At 37.3% G+C, this 17,107-nt stretch overlaps 1 protein-coding gene across 2 annotated transcripts in view; it reads left to right on the forward strand.

The window, feature by feature from the left end:
* The window catches only part of UNC13C (unc-13 homolog C), a 589,653-nt gene that overhangs the window by 496,074 nt on the left and 76,472 nt on the right, over window positions 1-17,107 (forward strand). For both annotated transcript variants that reach the window (XM_068536284.1, XM_068536278.1), the window contains one exon: window positions 13,339-13,427. In XM_068536284.1, coding sequence (XP_068392385.1) covers window positions 13,339-13,427 — 89 coding nt within the window. The remainder of the gene's footprint in view (window positions 1-13,338; window positions 13,428-17,107) is intronic.

The raw sequence follows: 17,107 nt of genomic DNA on the forward strand, positions 1-17,107 counted from the left end.
CCTCATTTTAGTTTTGATTTGCATTACTCTAAAGATTAGGGATGTTGAGCATCCTTTCATGTGTTTGTTGGCAATCTGTATGTCTTCTTTGGAGAAATGTCTGTTTAGGGCTTCTGCCCTTTTTTTGCTTGGGTTGTTTGTTTTTTTTGATATTGAGCTGCATGACCTGCTTATAAATTTTGGAGATCGGTCCTTTGTCAGTTGCTTCATTTGCAAATATTATCTCCCATTCTGAGGGTTGTCTTTTCATCTTGTTTATGGTTTCCTTTGCTGTGCAAAAGTTTTTAAGTTTCATTAGGTCTCATTTGTTTATTTTTGTTTTTATTTCCATTTCTCTAGGAGGTGAGTCAAAAAGGATCTTGCTGTGATTTATCTCATAGAGTGTTCTGCCTATGTTTTCCTGTGAGAGTTTAATACTGTCTGTCCTTACATTTAGGTCTTTAATCCATTTTGAGTTTATTTTTGTGTATGATGTTAGAGAATGTTCTAATTTCATTCTTTTATGTGTAGCTGTCCAGTTTTCCCAGCACCACTTATTGAAGAGGCTGTCTTTTCTCCACTGTATATTCTTGCCTCCTGTATCAAAGATAAGGTGACCATATGTGGGTGGGTTTATCTCTGGGCTTTCTATCCTGTTCCAATGATCTATGTTTCTGTTTTTTTGCCAGTACTATACTGTTTTGATTACTGTAGCTTTGGAGTATAGTCTGAAGTCCAGGAGTCTGATTCCTCCAGCTCCGTTTTTCTTTCTCAAGATTGCTTTGCTATTAGGGCTCTTCTGTGTTTCCATACAAATTGTGAAATTTTTTGCTCTAGTTCTGTGAAAAATGTCATTGGTCGTTTGATAGGGATTGCATTGAATCTGTAGATTGCTTTGGGTAGTAGAGTCATTTTCACAATGTTGATTCTTCCAATCCAAGAACATGGTATATCTCTCCATTTGTTTGTATCATCTTTAATTTCTTTCATCAGTGTCTTATAGTTTCCTGCACACAGTTCTTTTGTCTCCTTGGGTAGGTTTATTCCTAGATATTTAATCTTTTTGTTGCAGTGGTAAATGGGGGTGTTTCCTTAATTTCTCTTTCAGATTTTCATCATTAGTGTATAGGAATACAGATTTCTGTGCATTCATTTTGTATCCTGCTACGTTATCAAATTCATTGATTAGCTCTAGTAGTTTTCTGGTAGCATGTTTAGGATTCTGTATGTATGGTATCATGTCATCTGCAAACAGTGACGGCTTTACTTCTTCTTTGCCAACTTGGATTCCTTTTATTTCTTTTTCTTCTCTGATTGCTGTGGCTAAAACTTCCAAAACTATGTTGAATAATAGTGGGGAGAGTGGGAAACCTTGTCTTATTTCTGATCTCAGAGAAAATGGTTTCAGTTTTTCACCATTGAGAACAATGTTGGCTGTGGGTTTGTCATATATGGCCTTTATTATTTTGAGGTAAGTTCCATCTATAGCTACTTTCTGCAGGGTTTGTATCATAAAAAAGGTGTTGAATTTTGTCGAAAGCTTTTTCTGCATCTATTGAGATGCTCATATGGGTTTTCTCCTTTAAATTGTTAATATGGTGTATCACATTGATTGATTTGCGTATATTGAAGAATCCTTGCAATCCTGGGATAAACCCCACTTGATCATGGCGTATGATCCTTTTAATGTGCTGTTGGATTTTGTTTGCTCGTATTTCATTGACGATTATTGCATCTATGTTCATCAGGGATATTGGCCTTTTGTTTTCTTTCTTTGTGACATCTTTGGTTTTGATATCAGGGTGATGGTGGCCTCATAGAATGAGTTTTGGAGTGTTCCTCCCTCTGCTCTACTTTAGAAGAGTTTGAGAAGGATAGGTGTTAGCTCTTCTCTAAATGTTTGATAGAATTCGCCTGTGAAGCCATCTGTTCCTGGGCTTTTGTTTGTTGGAAGATTTTTAATCACAGTCCCAATTTCAGTGCTTGTGATTGGTCTTTTATATCTTCTGTTTCTTCCTGGTTCAGTTTCAGAAGGTTGTGCATTTCTAAGAATTTGTCCTTTTCTTCCAGGTTGTCCATTTTATTGGCATAGAGTTGTTTGTAGTAATCTCTCATGATCCTTTGTATTTCTTCAGTGTCATTTGTTACTTCTCCTATTTCATTTCTAATTCTATTGATTTGAGTCTTCTCCCTTTTTTTCCTGATGAGTCTGGCTAATGGTTTATCAATTTTGTTTATCTTCTCAAAGAACCAGCTCTCAGTTTTATTGATCTTTGCTATTATTTCCTTCATTTCTTTTTCATTTATTTCTGATCTGATCTTTATGATTTCTTTCCTTCTGCTAACTTTGGGGTTTTTTGTTGTTGTTCTTCTTCTTTCTCTAATTACTTTAGGTGTAAGGTTAGGTTGTTTCTTGTTTCTTGAGGTAGGATTGTATTACTATAAACTTCCGTCTTAGAACTGCTTTTGCTGCATCGCATAGGTTTTGGGTTGTCATGTTTTCATTGTCATTTGTTTCTTGGTATTTTTTGATTTCCTCTTTGATTTCTTTAGTGATCTCTTGGTTATTAAGTAGTGTAATATTTAGCCTCATGTGTTTGTATTTTTTACAGATTTTTTCCTGTAGTTGATATCTAGTCTCATAACATTGTGGTTGGAAAAGATACTGGATACCATTTCAATTTTATTAAATTTACCAAGGCTTCCTTTGTCACCCAGCATATGATCTATCCTGGAGAATGTTCCATGAGCACTTGAGGAGAAATTGTATTCTGTTGTTTTTGGATGGAATGTCCTATAAATATCAATTAAGTCCATCTTGTTTTATGTATCATTTAAAGCCTGTGTTTCCTTATTTATTTTCCTTTTGCATGATCTGTCCATTGGTGAAAGTGGAGTGTTTAAGTCCCCTACTATGATTGCGTTACTGTCGATTTCCCCTTTTATGGCTGTTAGCATTTGCCTTATGTACTGAGGTGCTCCTATCTTGAGTGCATAAATATTTACAATTATTATATCTTCTTCTTGGATTGATCCCTTGATCATTATGTAGTATCCTTCTTTGTCTCTTGTAATAGTCTTTATTTTAAAGTCTATTTTGTCTGATAGGAGAATTGCTACTCCACCTTTCTTTTGATCTCCATTTGCATGGAATATCTTTTTCCATCCCCTCACTTTCAGTCTGTATGTGTCCCTAGGTCTGAAGTGGGTCTCTTGTAGACAGCATATATACGGGTCTTGTTTTTGTATCCATTCCGCCAGTCTGTGTCTTTGGTGGAAGCATTTAATCCATTTACATTTAAGGTAATTATCGATATGTATGTTCCTATTACCATTTTCTTAATTGTTTGGGGTTTGTTATTGTATGTCTTTTTCTTCTCTTGTGTTTCATGCCTAGAGAAGTTCCTTTAGCATTTGTTGTAAAGCTGGTTTGATGGAGCTGAATTGTCTTAGCTTTTGCCTGTCTGTAAAGGTTTTAATTTTTCCATCAAATCTGAATGAGATCATTGCTGGGTAGCGTAATATTGGTTGTAGGTTTTTCCCTTGCATCACTTTAAATATGTCCTGCCACTCCCTTCTGGCTTGCAGAGTTTCTGCTGAAAGATCAGCCGTTAACCTTATGGGCATTCCCTTCTATGTTCTTTGTTGTTTTTCCCTTGCTGCTTTTAATATTTTTTCTTTGTATATAATTTTTGATAGTTTGATTAATATGTGTCTTGGCATGTTTGTCCTTGGTTTTATCCTGCATGGGGCTCTCTGTACTTCCTGGACTTGATTGACTACTTCCTTTCCCATATAAGGGAAGTTTTCAACTATAATCTCTTCAAATATTTTCTCAATCCCTTTCTTTATCTCTTCTTCTTCTGGGACCCCAATAATTAGAATGTTGGTGCGTTTAATGTTGTCCCAGAGGTCTCTGAGACTGTCCTCAATTCTTTTCATTCTTTTTTCTTTATTCAGCTCTACAGTAGTTATTTCCACTATTTTCTCTTCCAGGTCACTTATCCATTCTTGTGCCTCAGTTATTCTGCTATTGATTCCTTCTAGAGAATTTTTAATTTTATTTTTTGAGTTTATCATTGTTTGTTTGCTCTTTAGGTCTTCTAGCTCCTTGTTAAACGTTTCTTGCATTTTCTCCATTCTATCTCCAAGATTTTGGAACATCTTTACTATCATTACTGTGAATTCTTTTTCAGGTAGACTGCCTATTTCCTCTTCATTTGTTTGCTCTGGTGTGTTTTTACCTTGCTCCTTTATCTGCTGTGTGTTTCTCTGTCTTCTCATTTTGCTCAACTTACTGTGTTGGGGTCTCCTTTTCGCAGGCTGCAGGTTCATAGTTCCCGTTGTTTTTGGTGTCTGCCCCCAGTAGCTGAGGTTGGTTTAGTGGGTTGTGTAGGCTTCCTGGTGGAGGGGACTAGTGCCTGTGTTCTGGTGGATGAGGCTGGATCTTGTCTTTCTGGGGGGCAGGACCACATCCAGTGGTGTGTTTTGGGGTGTCTGTGGCCTTATTATGACTTTAGGCCTCCTCTCTTCTAATGGGTGTGTTTGTGTTCCTGTCTTGCTAGTTGTTTGGCATAGGGTGTCCAGCACTGTAGCTTGCTGGTTTTTTAATGGAGCTGGGTCTTAGCATTGAGTTAGAGGTCTCTGGGAGCACTTTTGCCATTTGATATTATGTGGAGCTTGGAGGTCTCTGCTGGACCAATGTCCTGAACTTGGCTGTCCCACCTCAGAGGCATGGACGTGACACCCAGCTGGAGCACCAATACCCTGTCAGCCACATGGCTCAGAAGAAAAGGGAGAAAGAGAGAAAGAGAGGGAGGGAGGAAGGAAGGAAGGAAGGAAGGAAGGAAGGAAGGAAGGAAGGAAGGAAGAAAGAAAGAAAATAAAAAGAAATAAAGTTATTAAAATAAAAAATAAAAATATTAGTAAAAATTAAAAAATTAGAAAGTAATTTTAAAAAAAGAAGAAAGAAAGAAGAGAGCAGCCAAACCATAGAACAAATCCACCAATGATAACAAGTGCTAAAAACTATACTAAAAAAAAGAAGAAAAAAAAAAACCGCACAGACAGAACCCTAGGACAAATGGTAGAAGCAAAGCTATACAGACAAAATCACACAAAGAAGCATACACATACACACTCACAAAATGAGAAAAAGGAAAATATATATATATATTAAAAAAAGGAAGAGAGCAACCAAATCAATAAACAAATCTACCAACGATAATACACTCTAAATACTAAACTAAGATAAACATAAAACCAGAAACTAGTCAGTTGCATACAGCAAACCCCAAGTATACAGTTGCCCCCAATGTACACCACCTCAATTTTGGGATGATTCTTTGTCTATTCAGGTATTCCAGAGATGCAGGGTACATCAAGTTGATTGTGGAGATTTAATCCGCTGCTCCTGAGGCTGCTGGGAGAGATTTCCCTTTCTCTTCTTTGTTCGCACAGCTCCCGGGGTTCAGCTTTGGATTTGGCCCCGCCTCTGCGTGTAGGTCCCCTGAGGTCGTCTGTTCTTTGCTCACACAGGACGGGGTTAAAGGAGCAGCTGATTCGGGGTCTCTGGCTCGCTCAGGCCGGGGGGAGGGAAGGGCACGGATGCGGGGCGAGCCAGTGGCGGCAGAGGTCGGCGTGACGTTGCACCAGCCTGAGGCGCGCCGGGTGTTCTCCCGGGGAAGTTGTCCCTGGATCATGGGACCCTGGCAGTGGCGGGCTGCACAGGCTCCCAGGAGGGGAGGTGTGGAGAGTGACGTGTGCTCGCACACAGGCTTCTTGGTGGCGGCAGCAGCCTTAGCGTACCATGCCTGTCTCTGGGGTCCGCACTGATAGCCGCGGCTCGCGCCCGTCTCTGGAGATCCTTTAAGTGGCGCTCTAAATCCCCTCTCCTCGCGCACCCTGAACCAATGGTCTCTTGCCACTTAGGGAGGTCCAGACTTTTCCCTGGACTCCCCCCTGGCTAGCTGTGGCACACTAGCCCTGGGATCTGACCTCCAAAGCCCAAGCCTCAGCTCCCAGCCCCCGCCCACCCTGGCGGGTGAGCAGAGAAGCCTCTGGGGCTGGTGAGTGCTGGGCGACACCGATCCTCTGTGCAGGAATCTCTCCACTTTGCCCTCTGCACCCCTGTTGTTGCACTGTCCTCTGTGGCTCCGAAGCTTCCCCCCAGCCGCCCCCCCCCACCCCGTCTCCACCAGTAAAGGGAAAACTTTTCCTCCTTCACAGTGCCCTCCCAGAGATGCAGGTCCCATCCCTATTCTTTTGTCTCTGCTTTTTCTTTTTTCTTTTGCCCTACCCAGGTATATGGGGAGTTTCTTGCCTTTTGGGAGGTCTGAGGTCTTCTGCCAGCGTTCAGTAGGTGCTCTGTAGGAGTTGTTCCACATGTAGATGTATTTCTGATGTATTTGTGGGGAGGAAGGTGATCTCCGCGTCTTACTGCTCCACCATCTTGAAGGTCTCCCCAAGCATCTTTTTAAACTAACCTTCCTCTGAACCTTAAGAAAACTTCAGGAGAGAGGATGTGAGCTACAGCCAGAGGGTAGAGAAACATTTTCTAGAATAGACCTATTTTATTGTCTTGTTGCGAACCCCCTACAATTGTTTATGCCTGCCTTAACAAACCATAGATCAATGCAGAAAGTAGTAAAACTTACTCCTTTAATCCATCCAAGCCTCCCTTTTCTCCTACTTGGCAGACTGGCCTTCAGGCACCTCATGCAGTTGGCTCACTGAGGGCATTCTGTGCCCATCACTTGACGATTAACAGGTCCTCAATTCAGTTGATTGAGAAGAGTCTATTCACAGTACTGAGCAGTGGTGAGATTCAGTAATGTGAACAGCTGAAAGGCAAAGACAGAGTGAGACAGGGCAAAAAGACAGTTTTTACAGAATAAATTCTGAACATAAACTTTGTGTCTCATTTCTTCTATTCCTGAGTTATCCCTACTCTGTCCAGTTTCTTAATTGGTCAGCCGACTATAAGCCCCAAATTCCTTCACAATCAAGTTATTGAACTTGATTTTTTATGACCATTTTCAGAAGAGAATTTCTTAAAAGAATATAGTTTCTTAGATCATTGCTTTTCAGTTCTCATGTGGCCTCCCCAATGTGTCATGTGACATGACACATCATCTAGGCCTTGATTTTCCCCACCTGTAAGAAAGAAAGAAATGAACTATAGGATTTCTGAAGTTTAGTCTAGTCTAAAAATCTGTGGTTATAAGGACAAGAACCTTGTTATCAATCCATAGAGTATAAGATTAATGTATGTATTGTAGGTGAAAAAGAAAAAAAATGTTTGAGAGCAAAGAATATGTCACTCATATAAGGCTTAAAGGCTTTTTTACAAAAGTTCAGAGAAATAGAAATAGAAAAATTCATAATTTGCCATATATTCACTAACTCAAAACTACAGTGAGTGAATTATAAAAGATGAGGCATTTTTTCCCTTCAGTTGTCTAGTCTGAAGAACCTAACTTAACATATCTCAAAGACATTTAGTTGACTTGAAGTACAATGACAGCTGGATTTACTGCATACACTTTTTAATTAGGATGAGAGACAGCTACTGATGTTCTTCCACTTTTCAAAACCAAGAAGTTAGGAGCATGAATTTATATAACTGTTACTTCTAGCATAATTCATGCACATCTTAATGGCACAAAAATGTCATAGTCTATCTCCAAAAATGATCTTATAAGTTCTTGGGGAGGTTCTCTCATAAGACGAATAAAAAATAAAGAAACTAAAGACAGAGTTGCATTGGTAGATCTGGGGCATATTGTTTGCAGTAGAGAGGACCATGTGTTCTTCTATTTCTGACAACATACCATAGTATCCATGCTGAATGCTGTAGCTCTACAAAGTGATTTAGGGCATTTCAAGGAGAGTAACTTCCTGCTGGATTCACTAGGGACTTTTCACTGATTTCTCAGTCATCTCTTTTAAGTTGAGCTAGGTACTTTAGGATGGATAAATTCTGGTCAAATAGAAGGGTTGGAGAGAAGTGATCTTTTCAAAAGAAATAGCAAGAGCCCAGATGAGACCATAAGAAATTGCTTGAAGCACTTCCCTGGTTGAAAGTCAGCTAGAGGGGTCAGCAGGTGCCATGATCAGATTTGGGCTTTATTAAAACAACTCTAGGAAGAGTTAGGAGGACGGAATAGAAGTGGGAAAATAGCGAAGAAGAATACAACCAGGAGATTGCAATATAGTCTGGATGAGAAAAATTCCACATCAGAAAATGAAGAGGATAGCAGAGATGGAGAAAACATTTCATAAATATTATCAATCATATTTGGTATCCAAGTGAATATGGAAGGAAGAAGGCAGAGAGGAGTCAAAGATGACTTTCATAGTTCTGCCTTAAGCGACTGCATGCTATCAATCAAATCAGAGACAATAAGAAGAGAAATAAACTAAGGATGGACAGGTAACAAGGTCACTTTTTGATAGGCTGAGCTTGAGGTCGTCAAAATGGAAAAGGCTAATAGGCAAATGGGAATATAGACCTGGTGCTCATGCATCCTGTTAAAGCTGTAGGTGATGATTCGGAGGTCATTAGCATAGAGGTGGGAGCTGAAGTCATAGACATAAATGTGATTGCTCAAGAACGGAATATAGAGAGGAAAAGAAAGAGGACTAGAAAGGGAAAATTGCAGGGCATTAATGTCTAAGGAGTATACAGAGGAAGAGAAGTCAACCAAAGAGATAGACAAATCATAGGCAGAAAAATAGGAGACCTAGAGAAGGTAGTCTCTAGAGAAGCAAGGAAATAAAAAGCTTGAGAAAGAGAGTAAACAACAGTATGAAAGCGGTCTGAGTAGGATAAAGTCATTGGACTTAGCAATTAAGAGATCACTGGTGACATATATGTGAATATTTAAGTGGAGTATTCAGAGAAGAAACCACATGACAAAGGATTAGTGAATATGTAAGAGATAAGAAGGCAACAAATTTTACACTTACACTGTGAGCAGTTTAAAGGCCAAGAGAAGAAAAAATATTAGCTAGATGTCAATAAGAAGGTAGTTACACATAAGTTGGCTTTTTCCTTTATTATTTGCTTACTTTTTATGTTAACATAAATGCTACTTGAGTATGATTTATAGGATGGGGTAATAGAAATAACAATGGAAGAATGAAGATAGGGATATTTGATGGAACAAAATCCAAAAGAAGAAACTAAGAGCTCAAGTTGAACATTTTAACTTGGAAATGAGGCTTTCTTTTTTTTTTTTTTTTAATATAGAAATAGTGGTGAAGTTTGCATTTTCTGGAAAAATCTTGAAGAAGATGTGAAACCCACCAGACTAATGACCAAATTTTGGATGCTGTAAAGATAAGGGCCAGGGGAGTGGTAGACCTTCCTAATCTACACTTCTTTAGATGAGCAAATAATAGAACCCTAACGCTGATGAGGTGAACATGAGGAAAGGCAGCCTAGTAGCCTGTAGAAAAGAGAAAGGAAATGAGATAGTAATGAAGACTGTGGAAAAGGAATACAATTCACACAAAAGGCCCTGAACTTCTTCCATAGGAAGTCTTTATTTTTCAGTAGTTTGTATTGTGCTATCTAAAGTGTTTAAGTTCCACTTTCCAACTCAATATTTATATCTTTGTCAAGAGCTTGACAGTTGGTTTAACAATGACTGTTATAAGAGGTTGAAATAACATATACTCTCTATAGGTCCATTAGGGAAAGAATTTATGCTAGGAAAAAAAATATACAGTGGGGGTATAGTAACCATATTTTTAGAACCAAACAAATATCAGGACATAATCTGACATGGTCTGGCAATGACACAAAAACTTGAAATTAGGGCTAACTTGGTAGTTCCAGAATATGTGGTTGCTAAGGAATGAAAGATTTCAAATGCAAAAGTATTCTATTAATAGTCAATGCAAAGTATCAGTCTAAGGAGAAGGAGCACTCTGGATATCAAGATTCTCTTTGAGGGAATCATTTCATGCTTCTTGCTGCCCTCACCTCCTTCCTCAAATATTTGGTAAATGCCTAGGCTTGCAGGGACAGACACTCAGGAGAGAAAGTTAAGTAAGACAGAGTTTAGTGGGAGAGACAGATTCATAAGAGAACAGTTAAAAGAGAGGGCTGTATAGACAGTAAGAGTGCACAGCAGAGTTAGTACAGAAACTAGAGCCACTGACTGCCTGGGGTGAGTGACATCTGGGGTCAGATTTGTAAAAGGAGGTGATAAGTAAATTGTCTTTTAAAGGAAAAGTAGAAGTGAGCCTTGAGGACAAAAAACTGCAAAGATATTTTGCCTTCTAGCTATCTCTTCCAGAAGTCATTCATATTACCACAGCTCACTAGTGTAAAATATCTCAGTGGTGTAAATAACTTTGCCAGCCAAGTTGTTCAGGTACACTTGCTAATACAGTTTCTAATTTAAAATAAATTTATTAACCTTGACTTTTGAATGCTTGAAATATTATCTTTTTTCTTTTTTCTCTTTGTTTCTCTTTTTGCTTTTAATAAGTCTAAAATACAAAAAAAGGCTCAAGTTACTTTTGATGTTTGATGTCATATTCCTTACAGAACTAAGCTAAGTTTTAAACATTTGTGAAAAAAATTACGTAGCTTTTTACCTTTCCAAGGTAGCCAATAATTTGTAAAATATGCTATTGGTAATTTAGGCAATAAATTCTCAATGCCAAATTATTATTTCTTACAAACTTTAGGGAGTTTGTAGGAGTAAGGAAATTTTTCTCAATTTGGACACATAAAGAAATGCAGAAGAACTCAAGAATTGGCAAATTTGCTGGCCAAAGAGATTGTTTTATAATTAGATGGGTATGCTATTTATGCCCTGTATTACAAAAGACCTGCAATTTGCATATTGGCCTCAAAATTACTGTTCCTATTTTAATGGTTTAATCATATGATTTAGATCAGATAAATATCAAATACCTAACTGAAACTAAAGCTTTTCTGGTTTTTTTTTTTTGTTTTTTTTTTTCCTGTTTATATGACAGAGGCATTCTGTCTGTACCTGCTTAGAAACTCATGCTTCTCTCAGGAAATGAAAACTGTCATCCAATATTTAAATCGCTGTATTTTGACAGTTTCAGATTTTCAAGTAATAACCAATTATTTGATAGGAAATTTCCATTCACAAAATACCTAAGGTAGACTAAAATGATTCATAAGAAAAGAGCATAATTTCATCCAACTGACCTACCTAACCATTTTTGTATGACTTTAAAGTAATTGTCTTAACAGGTGAACAAACTAACTCAATCTGCATATCAAACTAATATGGAAACAAAACACATACTTTAAATAAGAAGCAACCCAATTTCCTGAAGAAAACCCTACTGTCAGAGCCATTCCTTGGAGGTGGCAGATATGTGGGTGGGGAACAACCACCTATCACGGTTTAACACGGAGTGGGGCATGAAGAAAATTCTATGGGAGGTCTTCTCTCATTTTCTGTTCCCAAACATTTTTATCCAAGTGAAGTTGGTCTAAAATTGGTACTAGGATAATAGCAAGAACATGTGATAAAAAACATTCGGCTTACAAGGTTCCCTAGGATTGGGGTGGGCAGTTCACATATGTTTTCTTGGTTAAGGGTTGGGGAGATATGTTTTATTAGGCTAATTATGTTTAAATGCACATCAGTGTCAGGGCTATATAAAAATAGGTAATATCTAATTGTTTTTCTGAATCACTGCCTTGTAACTGGTTATAGCTGAATGGAACTCTCAAAGTATGAGACTTAGGGATATTGTAAGTTTCCAACTGCTAGAGAAGTCTGCATCTGTTAAGGTGGCCTGCGCATGAGTGGGTAATCTCCTGTGACAGAGACAGAAAAAAATTAGTCCAGAAGAATCACATTGGCTCTGATAAAGGGGCGGAAACTAACCAATCCTGAAATCACCTAGATTTGAGTGAAAATTGACATTAAGGATTGGTTTGACATAACCAGTAAAGTATCATATGTCAAATGCAATCTTTGGTTTCTACTCCAAAGTTTTTAATCAAGTTAGCATAACATAGAGCTACCCAGATGCTGAGGTGTGTAAATAATACTTCTTCCTAATAGTTTCTTAGTATTAGAAAATGTTCTTGGAGGATTATAAGATTTATGACCAGTGTATTCTATTAGGGACACTTTTTGGTCCTGGGATGCCTCCCAGGAGTTTAAACTGATTTGGGTCATATATGAATTTGGTGTTCTTAGGTTCTCTTGTTTATACCAAGTCCTCCTTTAATTTTCTCTACTCCCCAAAGTTGTCTTCATCCTATGCCCCTCTCTTCAACAATAGTTCAGCTTGGGCAAGAACTATAGGTACTAATGGTAGGAAATTGAATCTCTGAAGACTCAAAGGAAGATTGGCTTAAATTTCAGAGAATATTCTAGGTTTCCCTTTACATGAATTTCTATCAGCTAGATACAGTACATCTGTTATAAGTCATTCTATTTTGACAACTAGTTTGCAAAAATTAAATTAACAAACAGGATAAAATTTTCTAAATGCTGGTAAAGTTTGTGTTCATCCTTTAATTATAAAAAAATACTGCCACGTTAATAGTTTGATGTTTTATTTGTGTTCATTTATAATATGTTATTTTCTAATATTGATTGATATTATTTTAGCACTGAAATCAGTTAAGAGGAATAATTGGCTTTTACATTGTAAGAATAAGCATAAAATGTCCTCTTGATTTAATTATTTTTCTTTTGCCCCTCCCCCCAAAAGAAAAATTTAAAAATAAATAAATAAAATGGGAAACTTTGAATCTTGAACTCTGAGTTATCCATTGGCATCCAGGAAGAAAAGTTAGCCCTGTCACCTCCAGAGAAACACACTGGAGCAATAGGATAATTGTTTATTACTTTTAATTCCATACTTGGAAAAATAAGGCAGAACACAACATGCAAAAATTAATTTTTAGCCATTTTTAAAGTTTTCAATGGGCCTATTTATTTACAGGGATATTAAAAATGAAAATATATTTTCAAGCAACACGTATGTTCAACTAATGTATAACCAGTTTTCTAAGTTATGAAGTTATCAAGTTCTGTAGGATATTTTGTCATGCCTTGCATCCCACTGCTGTAACCAACAAAGGCTTTGCTCTCTAGCTCTTTTTTGTATGCATGCTATGCATTTCAATCAATTTTTTCAAATGTAAGAACTCTTCTGGTTTCATTAGAATTATCTAAATTTTGCGTTTGATTTCAAAGGTTGAAAAAAGGAAAGGAAAGAAAACAGTATATGTATGCTATATTGTTTGAAGTTTACCTTGTAATAAGCAAAATGTTCTAAGAGATAAAAGGTGTGCTCTCTCAGAACTCCAAAGTAATATTGTTTATGGTCTCTTTGCAGCTAGATCCTGAAGCTAGTACTATTCTAAAGGAACTTCAGGTTAAACTCAGTGGGGTTCTGGATGAGCTCAGTGTCACTTATGGTGAAAGGTAAGTGGCCTAAGTAATTACTATCCAAATGTATTAGGTTTCATTTAATGATACTCATGCCTTCAACACTGTCTCTCTCCTCTGACTGTCTAAATCCGTTTAACTTCAAGACTCAATCTAAGCATCACCTCCTCTGGAAAATCTTCCATGACCCTGCGATTTTATAGTGATGTCTTGCTGCTTGCTCCCCAGAACTCCTGCTCCCCAGTATCCTGCAGTTGAGTAGCACTTACAACACTATGCTCTAAGTTCTGGTTAACTTTCCTCTTTCCCTCTCTTTATTGTATGTTTCTTAACATCTCATTCTTATTTGCAATTCTAGTGTTTAGAGCTTAGCAATTGGCTGTTGAAAGAATAGAGGGAGGAAAGAAGGCAGGGAGAAAATCCTCACATGTATAACAAGTATGAGTTGTGTTCATGCCATACATATCAGTGTGGTTTCACTTCCAAAGAACTGAACTCTTAACCCCATAACTGAATTAAGTCAGGATGATTTGTTTTAGGCTTTAGAAATGTTAATGCAATTAGTTCATGGGAAACTACTGACATATCTATGTTTTGTCTTTTTTTTTTTTTTTAATTAACTTTGCTTGCCTATGGTGTGGTTCTAAAGAATGAGAAGTTCATCCTAGATAAACTTCATTTTGGACCTATAGGAAAAAGCCATCATCTCATCAGCGAATGTTAAAATAGATTAGAATTAATCCCTTATCAGTCATATCATTTGCAAATATTTTCTCCCATTCAGTAGGTTGTCTTTTCATTTTGTTGATGGTTTCTTCTGCTGTGCAAAAGTTTTTAAGTTTAATGAGGTCCCACTTGTTTATTTTTGCTTTTATTTCCTTTACTTCAGGAGACAGATCCAAAAAATATTGCTGTGATTTATGTCAAAGAGTGTTCTGCCTATGTTTTCCTCTAAGAGTTTTATAGTATCCAGTCTTATATTTAGGTCTTTAATCCATTTTGAGTTTATTTTTGTATATGGTGTTAGAGAATGTTCTTATTTCATTCTTTTACATGTAGCTGTCCAGTTTTCCCAGCACCACTTATTGAAGAGACTCTCTTTTCTCTATTGTGTACTCTTGCCTCCTTTGTCATAGACTAATTGGCCATAAGTGCATGGGTTTATTTCTGGCCTTTCTGGCCTTTTCCATTGATCTATGTGTCTGTTTTCATGCCAGTACCATACTGTACTAATTACTGTAGCTTTGTAGTATAGTCTGTAGCATAGTCTGAAGTCTGGGAGCATGATTCCTCCAGCTCTGCTCTTTCTCAAGATTGCTTTGGCTATTCACGGTCTTTTGTGTTTCCATAAAAATTTTTAAATTTTTCGTTTCAGTTGTATGAAAAATGCCATTGGTAATTTGATAGGGTTTGCATTGAATCTGAAGATTGCCTTGGGTAGTATGGTCATTTTAACAATATTGATTCTTGCAATCCAAGAACACAGTATCTTTCCACCTGTTTGTGTGGTCTTTGATTTCTTTCAGCATCTTATAGTTTTTGGAGTACAGGAATTTTGCCTCCTTAGGTAGGTTTATTCCTATGTGGGTTTTTTTGTTTTTGTTTTTAATGCAGTGGTAAATCAAACACATTTTTGATGAGGTTCATTAATTTCATACAGAATTTGCTTTAGATATTAGTTCAATAAATGTTGACTTATTATTTGAAGCTATGTCTTCAGTTCTCAAATAAGACTGAAATTTACTCTTATGGAGAGGGCTAGTTATCTCTTTGAATCCCAGTCATCACTTATTAGTGTGTTTTGGAAAGATACATGCTTAACACACATTCATTGATTAGTTTTGCCACTCTTAAATCCGAAAGACTAAAACAAAAAAGATACTGAAAGTATCATATTTTTTCTCAAATGTAGAAATGAGGCAAAGTAAAGAAAAATCCTATGCTTGGACTTCTCTTCGGTATCAGAGGTGTGTTCATTTTTTTCATGGAGCCCCCTCTCATAGTTTAAGTGCTGGGCCAGATGCAGTCTTGATGTATTGAGCTTTTAGGGTCATAGCTCTGCCTTCTGCTTTGTGTTGATAGCTGACCTGGATGATCCTGCATACTTGGCCTAAATGTTAATAAGCAATTTGAAGTTTCTGCTTACAAGGAGTTGGAGAGGCAGACATTGTCCCAGAGATTTGGGGGCTCATTGGCTCTGACTTGGGGTGACACTTAGAGGCTTACCTCTCTTTATTCTAGTCGTAAATTGATAGGTGATTAGCAGAAGGACTGTTGCCTTCAGCTACAAAGGCAAAAATAGAGATTATTTAGCAAAGTTAGGGGGAGAAAAAAGGGGTCAGGAATAGGTAGAGGAGTTCAGAACCTTATGGGAAATAAGATGACTAAACAGAATAGAAACTATAATTAAATAAAAAAAAGGATATTCAAATTATTTTCTGTAATGTATCCAAATCATCCTCTGAACAAGTACTTTTTATTCTGTTTTGTTTAAGATTGGGGAATATTCAGGTTACAAAGTCTGAAATATCTATTATGATTGGAAAAACTTAGCAAACTTCAGTTATGAAATAAGGAGAGATGCCCTTAGGAGGGCAGTTGAAGTACTTTAGTCATATGAAGTCAGCTATTTTAACCTAGATATTGAAACTCCTTGTTACCCTGTTTGTACTTCTTCATTATTTTTTAAATATAGCTCTAAGAGAGCTAGGATTATTGAAATAAGCAGCCTACATGTCATGCTTTCCTTATAAAAAGAATAATTATTATATCTTTGTTGCCATAGATTTATTTCCCATACTGCCAACCAGGTCTGCATCACACACTCAGGGTGGGTGGGAAGTCCATAATGATCAGTGTGATCATGCTGTGAAGTCAAACTGGATAATTTCATGCTGGACTTCATGCTGTGAAGTCAAACCAAATCCACCCTTCTTACAGTCTAAATTAGTGGTCTAGAGTTTTAAAGTTAAGTGCATAATTAATTGCCCCAAATCCATTTCATCTGCTGTTATTAAAACCCACAATTAAATTATTCTACCCTATGTACCTGGTAGGGTGATTTTTCAGGAAAGTCAGGACAGAGCCAAAGCAAACATCTGAAGCCCAGGTCCCCAGGTTCCTGATAACATGCACAGGGCACCCACCTGGGAACTGAGACTAAGCAATAGGACTTCAATGATATCTTAAGGATGTTCTTAATGTTTTCAAAACCTGTGCCACTTAGGTTTCTGCTTACACACATTTTGCAGCTTGGTTTTTTGATTTATTACATTTCTTTTAATGATATCTTTGATGCCAGTGGCTGGCTGGATTAAGTAGATTAAAAATTTAGGAATATTTCGTAAGATTTCTTCTGTGTGTTTGGCATCTTGAGTGCTCACAGAGTCTGTCATTATTACCTGGTACTGCTGATTAATAAAAACTTTTCAACTATAAAATGGATAGAAAAAAAAAGACTCTTTAGGTGAATTTACCAAAAATTGATAGAGACAAAAGATTTTCAGGTCAAATGCAGGTGTTGATTCACCCTGGATTCATGCTAAGGTAGAATGCCATTCTCTTTTATTCTCTGGTAATCCTCCCTCCATCTGCCTCATCCCCCTACACAGAGCTGGCTTCTGGTGGGTGTTTACCATATGGATCTGTTGTAGGAACCTGTCTGTACATTTTTGGATCATGAGTATCATACCTTCTGCTCAGTCTATCCTCCACCC

Source organism: Eschrichtius robustus, chromosome 1 (genome assembly GCF_028021215.1).
Source record: "Eschrichtius robustus isolate mEscRob2 chromosome 1, mEscRob2.pri, whole genome shotgun sequence".
Lineage (NCBI taxonomy): Eukaryota > Metazoa > Chordata > Mammalia > Artiodactyla > Eschrichtiidae > Eschrichtius > Eschrichtius robustus.